Genomic DNA, 15,944 nt, shown 5'->3' with positions numbered 1-15,944 from the left:
TGCGCAGATTTTTCAAAATCGAATTTGTTTTTGCAAATTCTTGAACTTTTTACTCAAATTCATGAACGTTTTTTCAAAATTCGTGAAGCTCTTTCGATTTTTCGTGATCTTTTCATATTTGTCAACTCTTTTTCATTTTTGCAAACTTCTTTTCAAATGGTTAACATTTCCAAGTTTTGAACTTTTTTCTTCAAATTTTTTGAACTTTGTTTAAACTTGTGAAATATTTTAGAATTCATGAGCATTTTTGTAGCCGCTAACTAGTTTCAAATTTGCTAAAAAAATCAAACTCATGATTTTTTTTGACTTTTTCAAAAAATCAACAGTCAGCCGGTCGACTGTTTAACTGGTCAATTAATGGTCAACTGGTCAACTGAGGCAAGCGAGCTGGGGTAGCTGGGCCTGCCCATGTCGCGTGCGCGTGAGCGCCAGCTGGGTTGCTGGCGCCGCAAGCGCTGTTTAGGAGGTTTCCTTCACAAGTTTAGCGCGCATACTGGGCTGGGCTCAGGGCCAGCGGCTGGGAGTTGACTAAGGCATGACCTGGTCAGACCGGCCCAGATCGCCTCAAACTGTTTGTCGGTCCATCGCGCGACCTGCTCAACGCGCGCACATAAATGACGAGAAAAAGTCATGCGCAGTGGTCAAAAGTGGAGTACTACTCAGCATCTTTTTTTTTTGTCTAAAAAAACTCAGTATATTTTTTTTACCTAAAGAAATATCTACTCGGTACTCCCTCCGTCCCATAATATATGATCACTTTTCAAAGTCCTGGTGCACGTTTTGTGGGAATCGAGTCCATCCTCGAGTCTAGAACCATCTGATCAACTTTAGAGGGCATAAATGGATGTATCTATAACTAAAAACGCATCTACCTACATCCATTTTCGCGACAAGTAATTTAGAATGGAGGGAGTACATAATAGCAAGTTAATGTAGGTGTTGAAAAACTTCGGCGAGGCAGCAAAAGGAGGCGTCGGCTTGTTGTGGGTTATCTCATTATGGACGTGTCAGGCCCTCCACAACGTCATAAGAACCGGAAGTCCCTCATCATGAGAACATTGGTGCAGCAGATGGAGGAGGAGCCATTCAGGCCCCGTATTCTTGATCTTCTCCAAAGCTGGCATACTCCAATGCTCGCTCATAGCACACCAGAGACCTTGCGCCATCGGACATTTGCAAACACACATGGAAATCTACTCAGTATTATGTGACGTTCTAGTATTCTTTTTATATGGCATGTGGAGTCGGTTTTCAAACATTTTTTTTTAAAGGAGGATGACCCTCGGCCTCTGTATTTGGAAGATGCAATGAAGACATGTTTTGCTTTGACCAGTAGAGTACGTTGCTGCCGTGTGGTGTAGACGACGGAGAATGGAAATCTAGGAGTAATGCAAGCATGCGAAGTCTTTTTTGATTAAACGTCTCTAAATCTTGCACAAATACTACATGAAAATCTTTCTCTTGGTGGGAGACGTGGGCATGGCAGCTTGGTAGGTGGCTGCCATTTTCTCCTGTCCGTCGCGGGAGGGGACAGCGCACAGCTCGGACGGCGGTTGGTGCACGTGGCCTACCCCCGCGCGCGCGCCCATTCGTCCACGCATCCCGGCCGTGCGCTGCCGGATCGGCCGCCGCGGGCGCGTGGACCGCACCGCAACCGGCGTCGCGTCCACGTCCACGACGTCGTCGCCTCGCCCGGAGTGGGAGGGGAGGGAACAGTGAAACTTCCTTTCCTCTGCTTCGCTTTCCCCTGCTTGGCTTGGGTGCTTCTGTTTGTGCGGTTGGTTGGACTCCGCCTCCCCTCTCGCCGTCGCGCGCCGTTGCCGCGCCCCACGACTTCCGCCCCCTCCACCCACCTCCGCCCCTACATATACGCGCCGGCCACAACCTCGTGCCGCACCGCCTACTTTCCTAGCTGCTCCGCCCGCCGCGCGCCGCGAAGCTGCTTGCTTTCTTGGTTTGGTTGGTGGGGTTGAGGCGGGATTCGTCGCGGGTTCCGGCGCCGGTGCACTCGATCCGGGGGGCCATCGCCGTGGGCGGCGATCCCGTCTGTCTTGCCAAGCTCAGCGGCTGCGCCGGAGGCGAGGGGGATCGGCTCCGTCCCAGTGGTTCAGCTTCCGCCACCGCCTCTGATTCTGGTAGGTGCGCGCACAGGTTCCTCTCTTTCCCCAACCCTTTTCGAGTAGCAAAAAATATGCTTTTTTTTCTTCTTCTTCTTCTTCTCTGAAAAGCATGCTTTTAGGTAGGTAGGTGCAATTGGTTGGATTTGGGGATTGGATTTCAGAAGATGGGGACCTGGATTGCTACTACTAATTGGATGTTCAGTCAATATATTTATCACTATTTATTGTTTGTTTAAGAAAAGATTTAGTTTATAGTTTAGGAGTTGAATCCTCCGTAAGCATGCTTGGACTTTTCAACTCTAAGTCTTAGTTAATCAGCAGGAGTAATCAATCCCGGTGCATAGAGGCAGGTCTCTCAAGTTGACTGTGGGCTAAATTTAAACTACTGTTACTACAGGTTGTGATGTTCGATACTTCTGAGGTTGAACAATTGCAAGCTGTCAGCGTCTTGTGGGTCACTGCAATGTATTCTGGTTGGTCATTAGTTCATCATGCATAGTAAGTCAGAGAGGCAGGTTTCTCAAGTTAACTGCAGGCAAAATTTAAACTACTCTACGACTTATTAGCCCTCCATTCATCGCGAAATATCGTGTTGTTCAATGCTTTTGAGGTTGAACAAATTCAAAATGTCAGCGTCTTGGGGGGGCATTAGAATATGTTCTGGTTGTCAATCTTGAAAGAAAGAAAAGAATTTGTTCTGGCTGTCAATCTCAAAAAAAGAAAAGAATATGTTCTGGTTGGTCATTTGTTCATCATGCATAAGCCAGAGAGGCAGGTTTCTCAACTTAGCTGCAGGCAAAAATTTAAACTACCACTTACCACTTGTTGGCCGTCCATTCATCATGAAAACATTGCATTGTTTGATGCTTTTGAGGTGTTGAACCATATTACAATTGCAAACTGTCAGTGTCTTGTGGGTCAATCTTGAAAAAAGAAAATAATATGTTCTGGTTGGTCATTACTTCATCATGCACAGGTCATGCAAATATGCAATGTCACTTGCTTGTACTTCTCGGGGTCTCTCACCATGGGTTTGCCATTGTGTTTCCTACAGGCTTTGATTTTGTTCTGCGTATGGTGCGGCGCATCTCCATCAGCATGATCTCTGTGGACGAGGAGTAGCAGTCCTCGCTCGCAAGTGTCCACCCCCTGTGGTTGCGTTCTTGTACTGGATCATGGCGAAATTCCCAGCTGTCAGTCGCAGGTGTGTACCTTCTTCGCTCTCTACTTCTGATTTGAATTGGCTATACGCTTCCCCTGCAGTTAATATTTCCCCATTTGCTCTTTGCGTGGCATGTCAATGCTCGCAGCGTGTTTAGATTTACGAACGAAACCATGAGGATTGTTATGGTAACCGTTATCGGAGTGGTCCTTGGCTTCTTCATTGGAATTTCATTCCCGTCGGTCAGCATAACAAAGGTAGTAATGATGTTTTTTTTTCTCAGTGTAACCGCATTGTTTTGGTTCAACGGAACAGAGTAACTTATTTGTGTTTGGAATGTGCCAGCTACACTTCCCATCCAGCTTTGTTTCGTACATAGAGGAGAGGAACTCTGGGCTCACGACCCAAGCTTTACTTAATCATGCCTGGAATTCTGTCAGGAATGCAAGGGAGAACACTTCCGAACCAAATACAAACACTACTTTAAAGGTTTTCTTCTATGACTTGTTAATTTTGACATTGTGACAGAATGCTACTAGTTTAGTTTGTAAAGTATTTGATATGGCGTCCATTTGGCAAAACATTCTGCTTGAATAATCGGTGTGCATAGATTAACCATTTACATTGATCACATCCATTCCTGATCAATGTTCACCTCTACTAGATTTTGTCCACTAAAACAAAGTATTTGCTTATGAATCATAGATTTATGTCCCGACAAACCCCAGGGGTGCAGAGAGGCTAGCACCAGGCATTGTTGTGCCAGATACCGACTTCCATCTGCGCAGATTGTGGGGAGACCCAAGTGAGGTACATTTTCTTGGGCAGAATACTCACATCACCTAACTGATATCCAGTTCAATGGAACTATTTATAACTGAACATCTTGAGAAATATCTTGCATTCCCATCTCTGTGTCGAATATTCAGATTTACAAGCATGTGTGCGTTATCTTTAAGCCAGTTCTCTCTTTAAGATCAAAACGTCATGCACTGTTGAGATTGAAATTAATGTTATACTTTGTGGCTCTTCATGTTCATCTCCATTGTTATTAAGTTAGAAACTTAGTACCTCACAACCAGTGCTCACAACTCACATGTTATGTCTTGAACTAATTCAAATCAGAAGTCCTAAATTCTGTACCCTTCTACCGTCTGGTGCTTGGTGTGCTGATATTTGATCTCAAATATGCAGGACCTGCCATTCAAACCAAAGTACCTTGTGACTTTCACTGTTGGATATGCACAGAAAGAAAATATAAACAGAGCAGTGAAGAAGGTAATGCTGTTGTCAACTTTATTGAGCAGAATAACCAAAAATTTAGCTCTGTGCAGTTTCAGTAGAAACTGAATTTTCTTATCAATGCATGCCATTTCACTTGATTACCATCCTGATTGTTTTTTCTTCTTATTTGTTGCAGTTTTCTGACAATTTTGCTATCCTGTTATTCCACTATGATGGTCGTGTGACCGAATGGGATGAATTTGAGTGGTCAAAGCGAGCCATCCATATCAGTGTCAGCAAACAAACTAAATGGTGCGCTACTGTGCTGCAATGTGCTGGCTGTTCCTCTGATTGTAATTTGAAATCAATCTTCTTTTAACGCTTCTTTATGCACGTACCTCTAGGTGGTACGCCAAAAGATTCTTGCACCCTGATATTGTGGCAGCTTACGAGTACATATTCATCTGGGATGAAGACCTTGGGGTCGATCATTTCAACGCAGAGGAGTATGCCTCCACTCTTCAGTTCTCCAGACATTTTTTCTTGATATGAGAACTGACATATACATATTGGTGTTGGATTACAGGTACATCAAACTTGTTAAGAAAAATGGTCTGGATATCTCCCAGCCTGGCTTAGAACCTGACCGAGGACTAACTTGGCAGATGACCAAAAGAAGAGGTGACCGAGAGGTCCACAAGTGAGTGGTGCATTTACAGTCTGAAAGAAAGCAAAGAAATAGATTTCTTTGTTCTGATGTAGTAACTTGAGCTGGCAACTTGTGTTGTTGCAGGGTGACAGAGGAAAGGCCAGGCTGGTGTGCTGACCCTCATCTTCCACCTTGTGCTGCGTATGTGCTTATTACCTCTTTGCTGAGTTTGATCCACATCTATACTATTAGAGAGATCTAACTGACGCGTCTCTGTTGCTAATTACTTGATTTATGTTTTGCTGTAAAACAGGTTTGTTGAAATAATGGCTCCAGTCTTCTCAAGGGAGGCATGGCGATGCGTATGGCATATGATTCAGGTCAGTATACGTTACTGGCTAGTGCCTGCCGTCCTATATGGACTTTATCCGTCTTTACTCATTGGTGCCTCTCCTGAATGCAGAATGATTTGGTTCATGGATGGGGTCTCGACTTCGCCCTCAGGAAATGCGTAGAGGTATATTTATCTCTCTTTCTTTAAATTCGTCATGAAATTTCAGCAGCATATATCTTTACTGAATTGTTTTGGTCTTCGTTCACAGCCTGCTCATGAGAAGATCGGAGTCGTCGATTCCCAGTGGATCGTTCACCAGGTGGTTCCTTCTCTTGGGAACCAGGTAATTATTCACTACAGATACTTCGCGTATCAGGTAGCATGGCATTGAGGCCAATCTGCTGATTTGTATGAGTGTTGAATTTGGCAGGGCAAGGCGGAGGGCGGGAAGCCGGCATGGGAAGGGGTGAGGGCGCGGTGCCGGAAGGAGTGGGGCATGTTCCAGACGAGGTTGGCGGATGCCGAGAAGGCCTACTACAAGATGATGGGCATCACCCCTCCAAACTCCACACTTGTCTAGCTTAGCTGATGACTCGTCTCGGTCCTCCTCATCTCCATGTTTTCTTTTGATGGATGACATGACAAGCCCTGACTCCTCTACTAGGATGATGAAGATGACGATGACAACGATGACAACGATGAATGTATAGCTTTTAGATGCATGTAGAGTACATGATGGTGGTTATGTATCAACCAACATTACAGTGCAGTTGTTGACTCATGGTCCTTTCTGACTGTCGATCTCATGAGAGAATTGGCTCGAGAATTTCGAGAAACCTTGTCTTTTCGGATTGTACCTGCATATATGATATATATATAATACTACCGAACCAGATCGCATAATAGTAATGAGCACCAGTTAATCAGGGGTGGTGCATCCCCAGTTCCTTGGCCTTACCTCTGCCAGATTGTCTATGGAAGATGCTGTTTTTTGGTCTGGTGAATGATAGTACAGTACATTACAGGTGAATCAAAATAGCTCATCATTGCCAGGCAGTCAGCGGCGATGAGTTCACCATCTCCATCGCAAACCTGAAGACGACACCTTCTCGCTGATCTCCTTGGTCTCCTTCCGGTGAGATTGCGTGCATCGATATCAAGGGTGCCATACTGAACTTTCCTCTCCAGAAAAGGTACAATGCTGAATGGTTCTGCTGTTTCTTCTGTTGCAGTGTATATATATGTAGGGAGGCCCAATGGATGAAGCACTGCCCTGATCCCACCTTCGATGTCTTTTTTGTTAGTCGGTGTTGGATTATTTCGGTTGAAACAAATATATGCTGACTATGTGTATTGCAATTGCATTGTTTTGTGAATTATCCTGTGGCAGAGCAGGTTGAATGTCTGCTTTTGCTCCTGTTTTGGATGATATGAAAAGCGGGCTCGGGTTTTCCTTGGCCTTGCCTCTGCCAGTTGCCTATGGAAGATGCTGCTTTTTTGGTCTGGTGAATGACAGTACAATACATTACAGGTGTATCAAGAATAGACTCTTCAGGTCGAGGCCACCAGCTGGTTGACGATTGACCGTCCTGGTGGTGAGCTTCATCATTGCCGGGCAGTCTGCGGCGACGAGACACCATCTTCATCGCAAACCTGAAGGCGACGCCTTCTCCCTGATCTCCCTGGTCTATTTTCTACCAGCCAGTCTGCACGCATTGATATCAAGGTGTAGGACTGACCTCTTCTTTGAAAATAACAAATAATGCTGAATGAATCTGCTATTTCTTCTATTGCAGTGTATGCAGGGAGGCCCAAAGATGAAGCTGTGCCCTGATCCCGCCTTCGATGTCTGTTTCGGTAGTTGAGCTGCAACTGCATGCAAAGAAGGGCTGGTGCAAGTTTGTGTGCTGAAATATGTCAGGACAGGTATTAACGTAGGTGTGATTGCCCTTATTTTCTCTCAAGACCACTGCTGGTTTTATTTCCTGCAAAGTAGGACAGCGCAATCTTGGTTATTGACCCAATTTGTATTTTGGTCCTTTTCACAAATAAATAAATAAATTGGATTTTGATCTGAAATGGGGTACTTTCAGATATGTAGAACACTTTCTTTTTTTCAGTTTATGAAGTTTCAGAAAGATAGTTCACACATGGAAATGTTCATATAATATACGTATTTGCAGATTTCATGTGCTTGTGCAGAAAAGAAAACAAAAGCCGAGTTCTGTGCTAAATTAGCCCTTCATCCCTGTCTCATCTAAATGTTATTGTACATCTGTCACCGTTGACCAATTAGGTTCAGATCAAACTATATCTGGATGAGATTCGCATATGCTCATCCAGCATGTAAAAATAAAAGCCTACTTAAATCAATGTACAAGTGGGTGGCAAGATGCATGCTTGAGGGCCAGATCTATTGTCTCGGTTCGACGATACTGAATGATGCAGGAGCATCATCCAGTCAGTCAGGATGGTGCGTCTCTACATACCTTGTTCGTCGGCATTCTTGAGTGTACTGATTTATTCACCACTCTTCCTTCTGTTCTTCCAACGTATATAGTCGCCTCTCCCCCTTTTTTTTATGCCAAGATATTCGTCGTTCATTCTGCTTTCCTGCAAAGAAGATGTTCGTCATTCTCCATTTATCTGTAAAGAAGATATTCGTCAGTCTCTATTTTTCTACAGGTCATGTGCATTCATGGATGAATCGGGTGCAACCCATGCTGTGGGACGAGGGTCCTCGTTGAAGGCTTCTTCCATACCGCAAACTTACCACCAGGCACAGCCGCGACGACAACAAGGATCAGCGCAACCGCTGACAAGTTTGCGGTTAATGGAAACAGCCTTCAACGAGGCCGTTTGATCGTCCCATTGCATGAGTTGCACCCCGTTCGTACATGAATGCACACCGCCGCACGAGGAATAGCGCAACTGAGATGCTCGTGATCTTGGCCATCGAACCTAAGAAAGTGGTTGAGGGATGATTCATGAATCCAATGAGATGCTTCGCCTGGAGGCTTATGAAGGTGGTCATTGCTCTAAATAGGAGATGGCGTATGAAGACGGTGTGAGGCCACGAGAGCTTCACGGGTGTTGTGTGGTGGATGCAAAATTGGTTGCATGCATATGCATGTGTCTAGGCGTACGGGCCACTGCTTGCCCGTTGTATTGACCGAGCACCCACAAGTGGCCACCGATTAGATACCCTGAAGAATTCCTAGGAAGCAGGAGTACCATCCATCTAGGTAGTCATTCATAAGTAGTGAGGCAATTTTGCTCTTGTCTAAATGTACATGTTTTCATGTCTGAGATTAAGTCAAACTAAAACATCTTAGTAGGCAGAGGAAAAGACTAAGAGGCTATCTGGTTTGAGACTAAATTTGTTTAAGGTTGTCACATCTAAGGTTAGGAAATTTTGACCAACTTAGATGGAAGTTTGGTTTAAGACACATCATAGGCAAGATGCTTTTTGCCACACTAAGACCCCATGTCGCATACACTCAAAAGATGTGGCAAGATTCTATTATGCTTGCCAACTTGTGGCTCCAAATTTATGAAACTAACCTCAGGCAGGTTTGCCAAAAATATTTAGTGTGGCATTCCTAGGTCTAGAACCAAACAATCCCTAAACCTTTGTACTTAATCCATTGATTTTATCTCTCAGGAATACAGGCCGGTGTCATTCTTGTTCTTGTTCAAGATTTGGTCGGTACTATTGTGCATGACTGACTAACTTGTGATCTATTGTTTTGAGATTGTAAATTTGCAAAATGCATGTAGTGTTGGTTGGTTGTGCGGATTGATGCCCCAGAGTGTTTTATGATTAAGATGCTTGAACTGAAGCAAAGAAAATATTATTTACATAACTATGTTTATGTCTGAGGATTTATGCATGTGCACCATATAATTTAAATATATCTTTTTTGAGTTTGCAAAGCAAGATGTCCAGGTTTAGCCCATATACATTTTATCTATCTGATGTCTTTCTAATAAAGACATCGTGTTATGGTGTTAGGTGCAACTCAACCTTCTAAATTTTCCTTGGTAAGTTTCATGTATAGTGTAGTGTGTGACACCCTATCATTAGATGGAAAATGTGTCTTCTTTAACACTGGGACACTGGGTCATTTTCCCTCTTGGTCCGCCCCTGATAGTGAGCTGGAACATGCAACTGAAAAAATAGGAAGACGATAATAATTAATGAGGTGACATGTGTGCATATTGTGAAAAATAAAAGTAGTGAGAATCAACTATCTTGGTATACTAGAAGATAACTATCTCTCTTTTCCTGCAAAAAAGAAGAATATAACTCTCTCATTGCAGCAGTAAGACATGCTAAAATTGGTAGGATAACGATATTATGAGGATGAGTTGCATGGCAAACATGCATGACTTATTAAGGTGGATGAGTTGCATGGATAGGAAAAAATGTATAAATTATGAGGATTAACTATGTTGCCATTGCATGTTGATGATGTGACAAATGTGCGTGACTTATTGATGTGGATGAGTTGCATGGATGGGAACAATATATATAAATTGTGAGAATTAACTATGGTGGTGATAATGGCGTGGCAAACACGCATTACTTATTGATGTGGATGCATTGTATGGATAGAAAAGAATACTAATGTGAAGCATGCAACTAAAGAATATAAAAAAGAAAGCAATTGATGAGGTGATATATGTGATTGTGTGTGTTTTAAAAGAATATAAGTATTGGGCATCAACTATTTACTTTCCATTTCTACTTCTCCAGGGAGAAATATTCATCGATGCCAAGCTAATCCTGGTTGCAATTGTGATGATGTGCATTCGTGGAAGGGGTGACACTCATGCTATGGGACGAGCTGCCCGATGAAAGGTTTCTTTCAAACGACAAACTTGTTAGCGAGGGTGATGACACTGGTCTACCATGATGGCAACAATGGTAGGTGCAACTGCTAACAAGTTTGGCGTGATGGAAGCAGCCTTCACCGAGGCTGCTCGGCCAATAACATGAGTGGCACGCTGCCCATCAATGAATGCACACCACCGGTTGTCCTAACAAGTGGTCGGGGGATGATTTGAGAGAGATGTTGCTGCTTCCAATGAGATGCTTCATGTGGAGGCTTATGAAGGTGGTCGATGCTTAAAATAGGAGACAGTGCATGAAGGCCTCTTGAGGCCACAAGAGCTTCACGGGTGTTGTGCGGTAGGTGGGAAATTGGTTGCATGCATGCATGCATGTCTAGGCGTATGGACCACAACTTGCCCATTGTATTGACTGAGCACCCACGAGTGGGCACCCATTGGATACCCTCAAGAATTTCCAGGAAGGAGAACCATTCGTGTACGTAGCTAGGCATCCATAATTAGTGAGACGATTTGGTCTTGTATGAATGTATATGCTTCTAGGCCTGAGATTGAGTCGAACAGAAACATGAAACATCTTAGTAGCCAAAGTAAAATATTAAACCTTATTTATTTTTTGAGTTCCATTGATTTTATCTTTAGGAAATGCATATGACATTCTTGTTCTTGTTCAAGATCCAATCGGTACTTTGTGTGCATGATTGACTAGCTTTCTAATCCCTTGTTTTGACTTTTGAGATTGTAAATTTGCACAATGCATGCAGTGTTGCTTGATTGCTTGTTTTGAGAGTGTTTTATGATTAAGATGCTTTAATTAATTGAACCAAGCAATTGTATTTTAGATAATTATGTTTATGTTCGACGGTTTATGTATATATAACATTTAATGTTTCAATATTCCTCTCCCTGATTGCCAAGCAAATCTTCAAATTTAGCCACAACATTTTATCTATTTGATCTCTTTCTAGTTAAGTTACTGTGTTAGGGATAACTCAAAATTAAATTAACACACATATCTATTTAGCCTCCCCTCTCACTAAAACCCAGCTAATTAGATAATATTTTCCATTCTATTTATAATATGTGGCATCCCTATGGTATAAGCGGCCTAGGATACAACATACTGCAGTAACCATACCCATTCCACATTATTACAACGTGAAGTCCAATTGTAATTCAACGGTTGGATTTTTGTAGGCTGGTACCCGAAAACTCATGGGACACGGATTAGAAATAGCCTCACGGACCCATTGGGTACCATTTGATAGGTGGGCCCACATGGAAGTGACCCAGGTCATATAGGTAGTCTCGAAGCCCAATGACCCAAAGGTGAATACATGTCTGTACTTGTGATGTATGCAAGGCTAAATATATGTAATGTAATATGAGCAGACTTTTAATATTGTTATTGTTGTCATACACACCGTTGTGGTTCTTTTTTTTTATTGTGGATGTCCAGCGGACAAGACACGAGCAGAAGCTGTGATCCGTTAATGTTTTCATGGCCGAGAAAATGGGAAATGGATGTACATGGATATGGTCATAGATTTGAAAGAGGGTTGACTGTCCAACATGGCCTCATTGCCATCCGCAGATAAACTAGGGACCTCTAGTGGACACTCATTGTCGTCCAATAGAGGTGACGATACCTGAACCGAGGCACTAATGGTCTGACCCACTCCAAAACTTTCTGTTACGCAGGACAACAATATTAATAAATTTTTGGTGTATACTTTAAAAAAGTTCAGTGTGTATTAGGGGAAAATGTTCATCGTATGTTAAAAAAATTTAACCACATATAAAAATTGTTCATCGTATATTAGAAAAAAAATTGATGTGTATTAAAAAATGTTTACCCTCTATCAAAAATGTTCAGTGTCTATTAAAAAGGTGTTCAATATATATTAGAAAAGTTTGCTGTACAGAAAACTATAAGAAAGAAAAGGTGAGAAAGGAAAAAGGGAAGAAAACCAGGGAAAAATCAAACCCCAAGATAAGATAAAAATAAAGTAAAATCATAAAATGTGAAAAAAAACCATAGAGAAACCAAAAAAAAATAGAAGAAAAGTAAAAAAAAACTACGTAGCATTCAGCGAACGAAACAGAGCAACCGCACGCGAACTCTGGAACTAGGCTGACTCTGTCTCAGCTGCAAGCGTCAACTAGGGTTGTTGATAAATCATACTCCATTCGTTTCAGAATATAAGGTGTGATTTCCATGCAAGTCAACCATTTGAATGTTTGACCAAAAATATACAATGAAATAACAACACCTGCAATATTAATAGACAAAATATGAAACTACTTTTCATGATCGATCAAATTATATAAATTTCATATTGTGGATATTGATATATATTTTCAAAAAACTTGGTCAAACAAGCACTCATTTGGCTTTTGAAAAAACAAATACACCTTATATAAAGGAAGGAAGAGAGTGCTTCTTTAGATGTTTCGATAAATCATTATGTAACAAAAAAACAAATTAGAAGCGAATGGTTCAAGTCTACCATGGTTCAAGTCCTAGACTTGACACTAATGCTCGCATTTTCCTGGATTTGTTTTAGGTCTTTAGGCAACATGCGTACAGCGGGAGGAGACGTTCTCGTCGACTACGAAGACGTCTGTGGCGACTTTGTCAATCTCAAGATGATGTGCCAGCTCAATCTCTCGAAAGAGGTCAAAGGGGTGGGTTGTGTCTGCCTGTATCCGTAGACATAAGTGTGCGAGCATTTCCGTCTGTATACTTTAAAAAACAACTCAACTCGGACTTAAGAAAACTCAACATGGACTTTGGTGGGCCGTGAGAAAGCACATTTAACGTCAAGCCCAAGCCAAACCACAGTGGGAGAGAAAACAAAAACTTAAACCCATATCTAAACCCCTAGTGGGCCACACGGCTCTTCGTCTCGGCTCGATCCCCATTTCTCCCTTCCTCCCGCTAGGGTTGCGCCGCCGCCAATGGCCGCCGCCGCAGCCGCCGCCGCCATGGCGCGCAGGCTGCTCTCCCCCTCGGCCTCCACCTCCGCCCGCTTCCTCCTCTCCCGCCACCTATCCTCCGCCCCTTCTTCCTTCCCGCGCGGCGGCGCCCCGGCGGCGCTGATGGACATGCTGCGCCCGGCGGCCGTCGCCCCCCAATCCTTCCATCAGCTGATCCGCAATGCTGTAGGTGCACCACCCCTCTCCCGCTCCAGCTTCTTACACACGATCTGCGGTGCTACGTTTCCTACTGGTTGCTCAAATTTGGTGATGGCTGAAATTGTGCGTTCGCCGCTGGTTGTTTCTTTGCAGGGGATATCGACCGCGAGGAGCCTACTTGCTGATGATGATGCAATGGTCCCTGTTTCTTCCCCGTTGTCGTCGCCGTTGGGGGCTGCGGAAGGGACCGACAACAAGGGAGCAGTGGTGAAGCGGACGAAAGTCCAAGCCATCAAGAAGGACATCAAGCAGGTAAACATCAATTCAGTAACTCAGTTGTACTCCCTCCGTAAACTAATATAAGAGCGTTTAGAATACTAAAATAGTGATCTAAATGCTCTTATATTAGTTTACGGAGGGAGTAGTAGTTAGTTATATTCCTCAGAGATATCCTAAAACGCTTGACTAAGCACATGTGTTGTGTAGCTCTGTGACAGCCATGTCAATTGTCAAGTATGCAGTTTTCTGGAAGCTTCCCTTCAACATGTAGTTTTGTCGAAATACATGTCATTTCCATGAAACTTACTGAAAATTGCTTAGGCGCATGAAGCTTTTTATGCACCTCATCTACAATTGTTAAATATGTTTTCCTGAGATCTGCAATGGCTACTTAGCCTACTGTTAGTCATAACGATGAAAGTAGAAAGCTTCTAGTGCATGTCTGCCCTTAGCAGAAGCTGCAATTGTTTCTTCATGCCAATTGAAAATGTGTTTGTAGCTTCTATCCATCACTCAATTTATGCATTGGCTGGTAAACATTTTCTTATCCCACTTCACTGGAATACAATGGTGAGCACGTATAGAGATTAAGGCTGTGCAGCATACTTTATCAGCTGGTTATTCATCACTAAATTCATATATTAGTTGGAAAACTTTTGCTTACCTCACTTAGCTGCAATACAATGATGGACACGTAGAGAGACTAAGGCTGCCCAGCAGACTTTATCAACTGGTTATTCATTGCTGAATTTATATGTTGGCTGGAAAACATTTGCTTATCTTACTTCGCTGGAATATAATAATGGGCATGTAGAGAGACTAAGGCTGCCCAGCAGACTTCATGAACTGGTGTACTGCTCATAATATATTGCTAGTACCATCAAGAGATATTTGTTTCTCCAATTGATCTTAATGTTCCTGGTTGTTTTAGAGCCCCAAGAAGGTAAATCTGGTAGCCAAGCTGGTTCGAGGAATGCGCGTGGAAGATGCCCTTTTACAGTTGCAAGTGACGGTTAAAAGGGCTGCGAAAACATTGTACCAGGTTCGGCAATCAGCAAAAAAAATAATGTTACCTACTCAAGTAACTCTACTTTCTGCGATAGGTCCAGACTGACCATTGATGTTTTTAAATAAAAATTTCTTCCTATCAATTGCTGTAGGTTATCCATTCTGCTCGTGCGAACGCAGCTCACAACCATGGACTGGATGCAGATAAACTTATTGTGGGTAAGATTGCCACAAAGCTGCTCACATTTACGTCAACATCTGCAATAAATTAGATCTCATCTCCCTCCTTCTTGACACTGCAGAAGAGGCTTTTGTGGGAAAAGGACTTTATCTTAAGAGGTTGTCTTACCACGCCAAAGGGAGGTGTGGTGTCAGGGAGAGACCTAGGTGCAGGCTGACGGTGGTGGTCAGAGAAGCCACAGCCGAGGAGGAAGCCAAGATTGCGAAACTCAGGGTCATGAACTACAAGAAGCTCACCCGGAAGGAGAAGCAGCTCATGCCGCACCGGCTTATCGAGGTCAGCCCCAAGTGGGCTCGCAAAAGGAAAGAGGAGGAGGAGGCTGGTGCTTCAGCGTAGTACGAGTTTCCGTTTGCAGCAGGGTCCGTCTTTCTTCCCGGGCCTGGAGCCAGAGACTAGTAGCTGGATCTGTACTGAAGAACAGCCGTGGCGTGGGGTTCCATACTGAAGAATCTGTGATCTCGTCTGCCCGACCAGCCTCTGTTGTGTTTGTGTCATCCATACGAAATCTTTCAAGACATTTGCTCTAGTTGACAATGAATAAGTTGACCTCTGATGTGTTGTTAGGCACGTCTGTTCTTATACATGCCATCGGTCTGTTTCTTGAATTCATGGAGCAGTGGAAGTGCTGGTTCTTTTTGTCTCGGCAACGCTAGTTGTGCGAACCACATTTTGAATTTTTGATACTAGTTGCCGCCTCCCCTCAGAAGTTGATATTTAAGGGTGTTTAGGTTGTGGGTGTGTTATTTTTTGGAAAGTTGTTATGAATGGTGTTAATCAATGGTTAGATATTCTCTCAAATTCTGGACCGAATAAAATGCATTTCTTGCAACTTGATTAATTTTCCTTGTTGAGAAAATGCAACCTGATTAGTTGTCTGTTGAATACTCCCAAACCTAATAGCTGAGTAAATCGGAGTATTATTAGATTATTCATTT

General features: G+C 43.1%; 2 protein-coding genes and 1 long non-coding RNA gene across 8 annotated transcripts; 2 read left to right on the top strand and 1 right to left on the bottom strand.

Moving 5' to 3' along the window:
• Window positions 1–1,512: 1,512 nt before the first annotated feature.
• On the top strand, window positions 1,513–6,382 carry LOC147988506 (uncharacterized). Of its 3 annotated transcripts, none has more exons than XM_087544525.1 (15): window positions 1,514–2,134; window positions 2,516–2,585; window positions 3,175–3,324; window positions 3,431–3,539; window positions 3,628–3,771; window positions 3,988–4,092; window positions 4,477–4,560; window positions 4,703–4,818; window positions 4,911–5,012; window positions 5,093–5,206; window positions 5,300–5,356; window positions 5,469–5,535; window positions 5,619–5,672; window positions 5,758–5,832; window positions 5,920–6,382. In XM_087544525.1, the coding sequence occupies exons 3-15, from the start codon at window positions 3,296–3,298 to the stop codon at window positions 6,067–6,069; spliced, it is 1,206 nt and encodes a 401-aa protein (XP_087400651.1). In that variant the 5' UTR covers window positions 1,514–2,134; window positions 2,516–2,585; window positions 3,175–3,295; the 3' UTR covers window positions 6,070–6,382. The 3 variants fall into 3 exon arrangements, with proteins under 3 accessions (XP_087400656.1, XP_087400651.1, XP_087400654.1); XM_087544528.1 differs by having other exon boundaries at window positions 1,514–2,151; window positions 2,518–2,585; XM_087544530.1 differs by lacking the exon at window positions 2,516–2,585 and having other exon boundaries at window positions 1,513–2,151.
• A 587-nt stretch (window positions 6,383–6,969) lies between these two features.
• On the bottom strand, window positions 6,970–9,672 carry LOC147988505 (uncharacterized). Of its 4 annotated transcripts, none has more exons than XR_015617077.1 (3): window positions 9,517–9,672; window positions 7,979–8,102; window positions 6,970–7,474 (listed from the first exon to the last, which is right to left on the bottom strand). It is a non-coding gene; the product is annotated as an uncharacterized LOC147988505 (long non-coding RNA). The 4 variants fall into 4 exon arrangements; XR_015617075.1 differs by lacking the exon at window positions 9,517–9,672 and adding an exon at window positions 8,263–8,711; XR_015617076.1 differs by lacking the exon at window positions 9,517–9,672 and adding an exon at window positions 8,387–8,486.
• Window positions 9,673–13,222: 3,550 nt separating this feature from the next.
• Window positions 13,223–15,736, top strand: LOC125531189 (uncharacterized). Its single transcript, XM_048695601.2, has 5 exons — window positions 13,223–13,508; window positions 13,635–13,793; window positions 14,692–14,802; window positions 14,921–14,987; window positions 15,071–15,736. Exons 1-5 carry the CDS (start codon window positions 13,305–13,307, stop codon window positions 15,343–15,345), a joined length of 816 nt encoding a protein of 271 aa, XP_048551558.2. The 5' UTR covers window positions 13,223–13,304; the 3' UTR covers window positions 15,346–15,736.
• Window positions 15,737–15,944: the final 208 nt, after the last annotated feature.

The sequence above is a fragment of the Triticum urartu genome, chromosome 1A (assembly GCF_056163025.1).
Source record: "Triticum urartu cultivar PI428250 chromosome 1A, HENAU_Tu73, whole genome shotgun sequence".
Taxonomy (NCBI): Eukaryota; Viridiplantae; Streptophyta; class Magnoliopsida; order Poales; family Poaceae; genus Triticum; species Triticum urartu.
This window is presented reverse-complemented; position numbering and strand designations above follow the sequence as displayed.

Excerpts from the sequence above, each read along its gene's own strand:
- LOC147988506 (XM_087544530.1), top strand. The coding sequence starts at position 3,296 with ATGGCGAAATTCCCAGCTGTCAGTCGCAG. Across the intron at positions 4,819-4,910 it reads GTCAGCAAACAAACTAAATG|GTGGTACGCCAAAAGATTCT; the intron begins GTGCGCTACTGT and ends ACGTACCTCTAG. Across the intron at positions 5,207-5,299 it reads GGTGACCGAGAGGTCCACAA|GGTGACAGAGGAAAGGCCAG; the intron begins GTGAGTGGTGCA and ends GTGTTGTTGCAG.
- LOC125531189 (XM_048695601.2), top strand. The coding sequence starts at position 13,305 with ATGGCCGCCGCCGCAGCCGCCGCCGCCATGGCGCGCAGGCTGCTCTCC. Across the intron at positions 13,509-13,634 it reads ATCAGCTGATCCGCAATGCT|GGGATATCGACCGCGAGGAG; the intron begins GTAGGTGCACCA and ends GTTTCTTTGCAG. Across the intron at positions 14,988-15,070 it reads TGCAGATAAACTTATTGTGG|AAGAGGCTTTTGTGGGAAAA; the intron begins GTAAGATTGCCA and ends TTGACACTGCAG.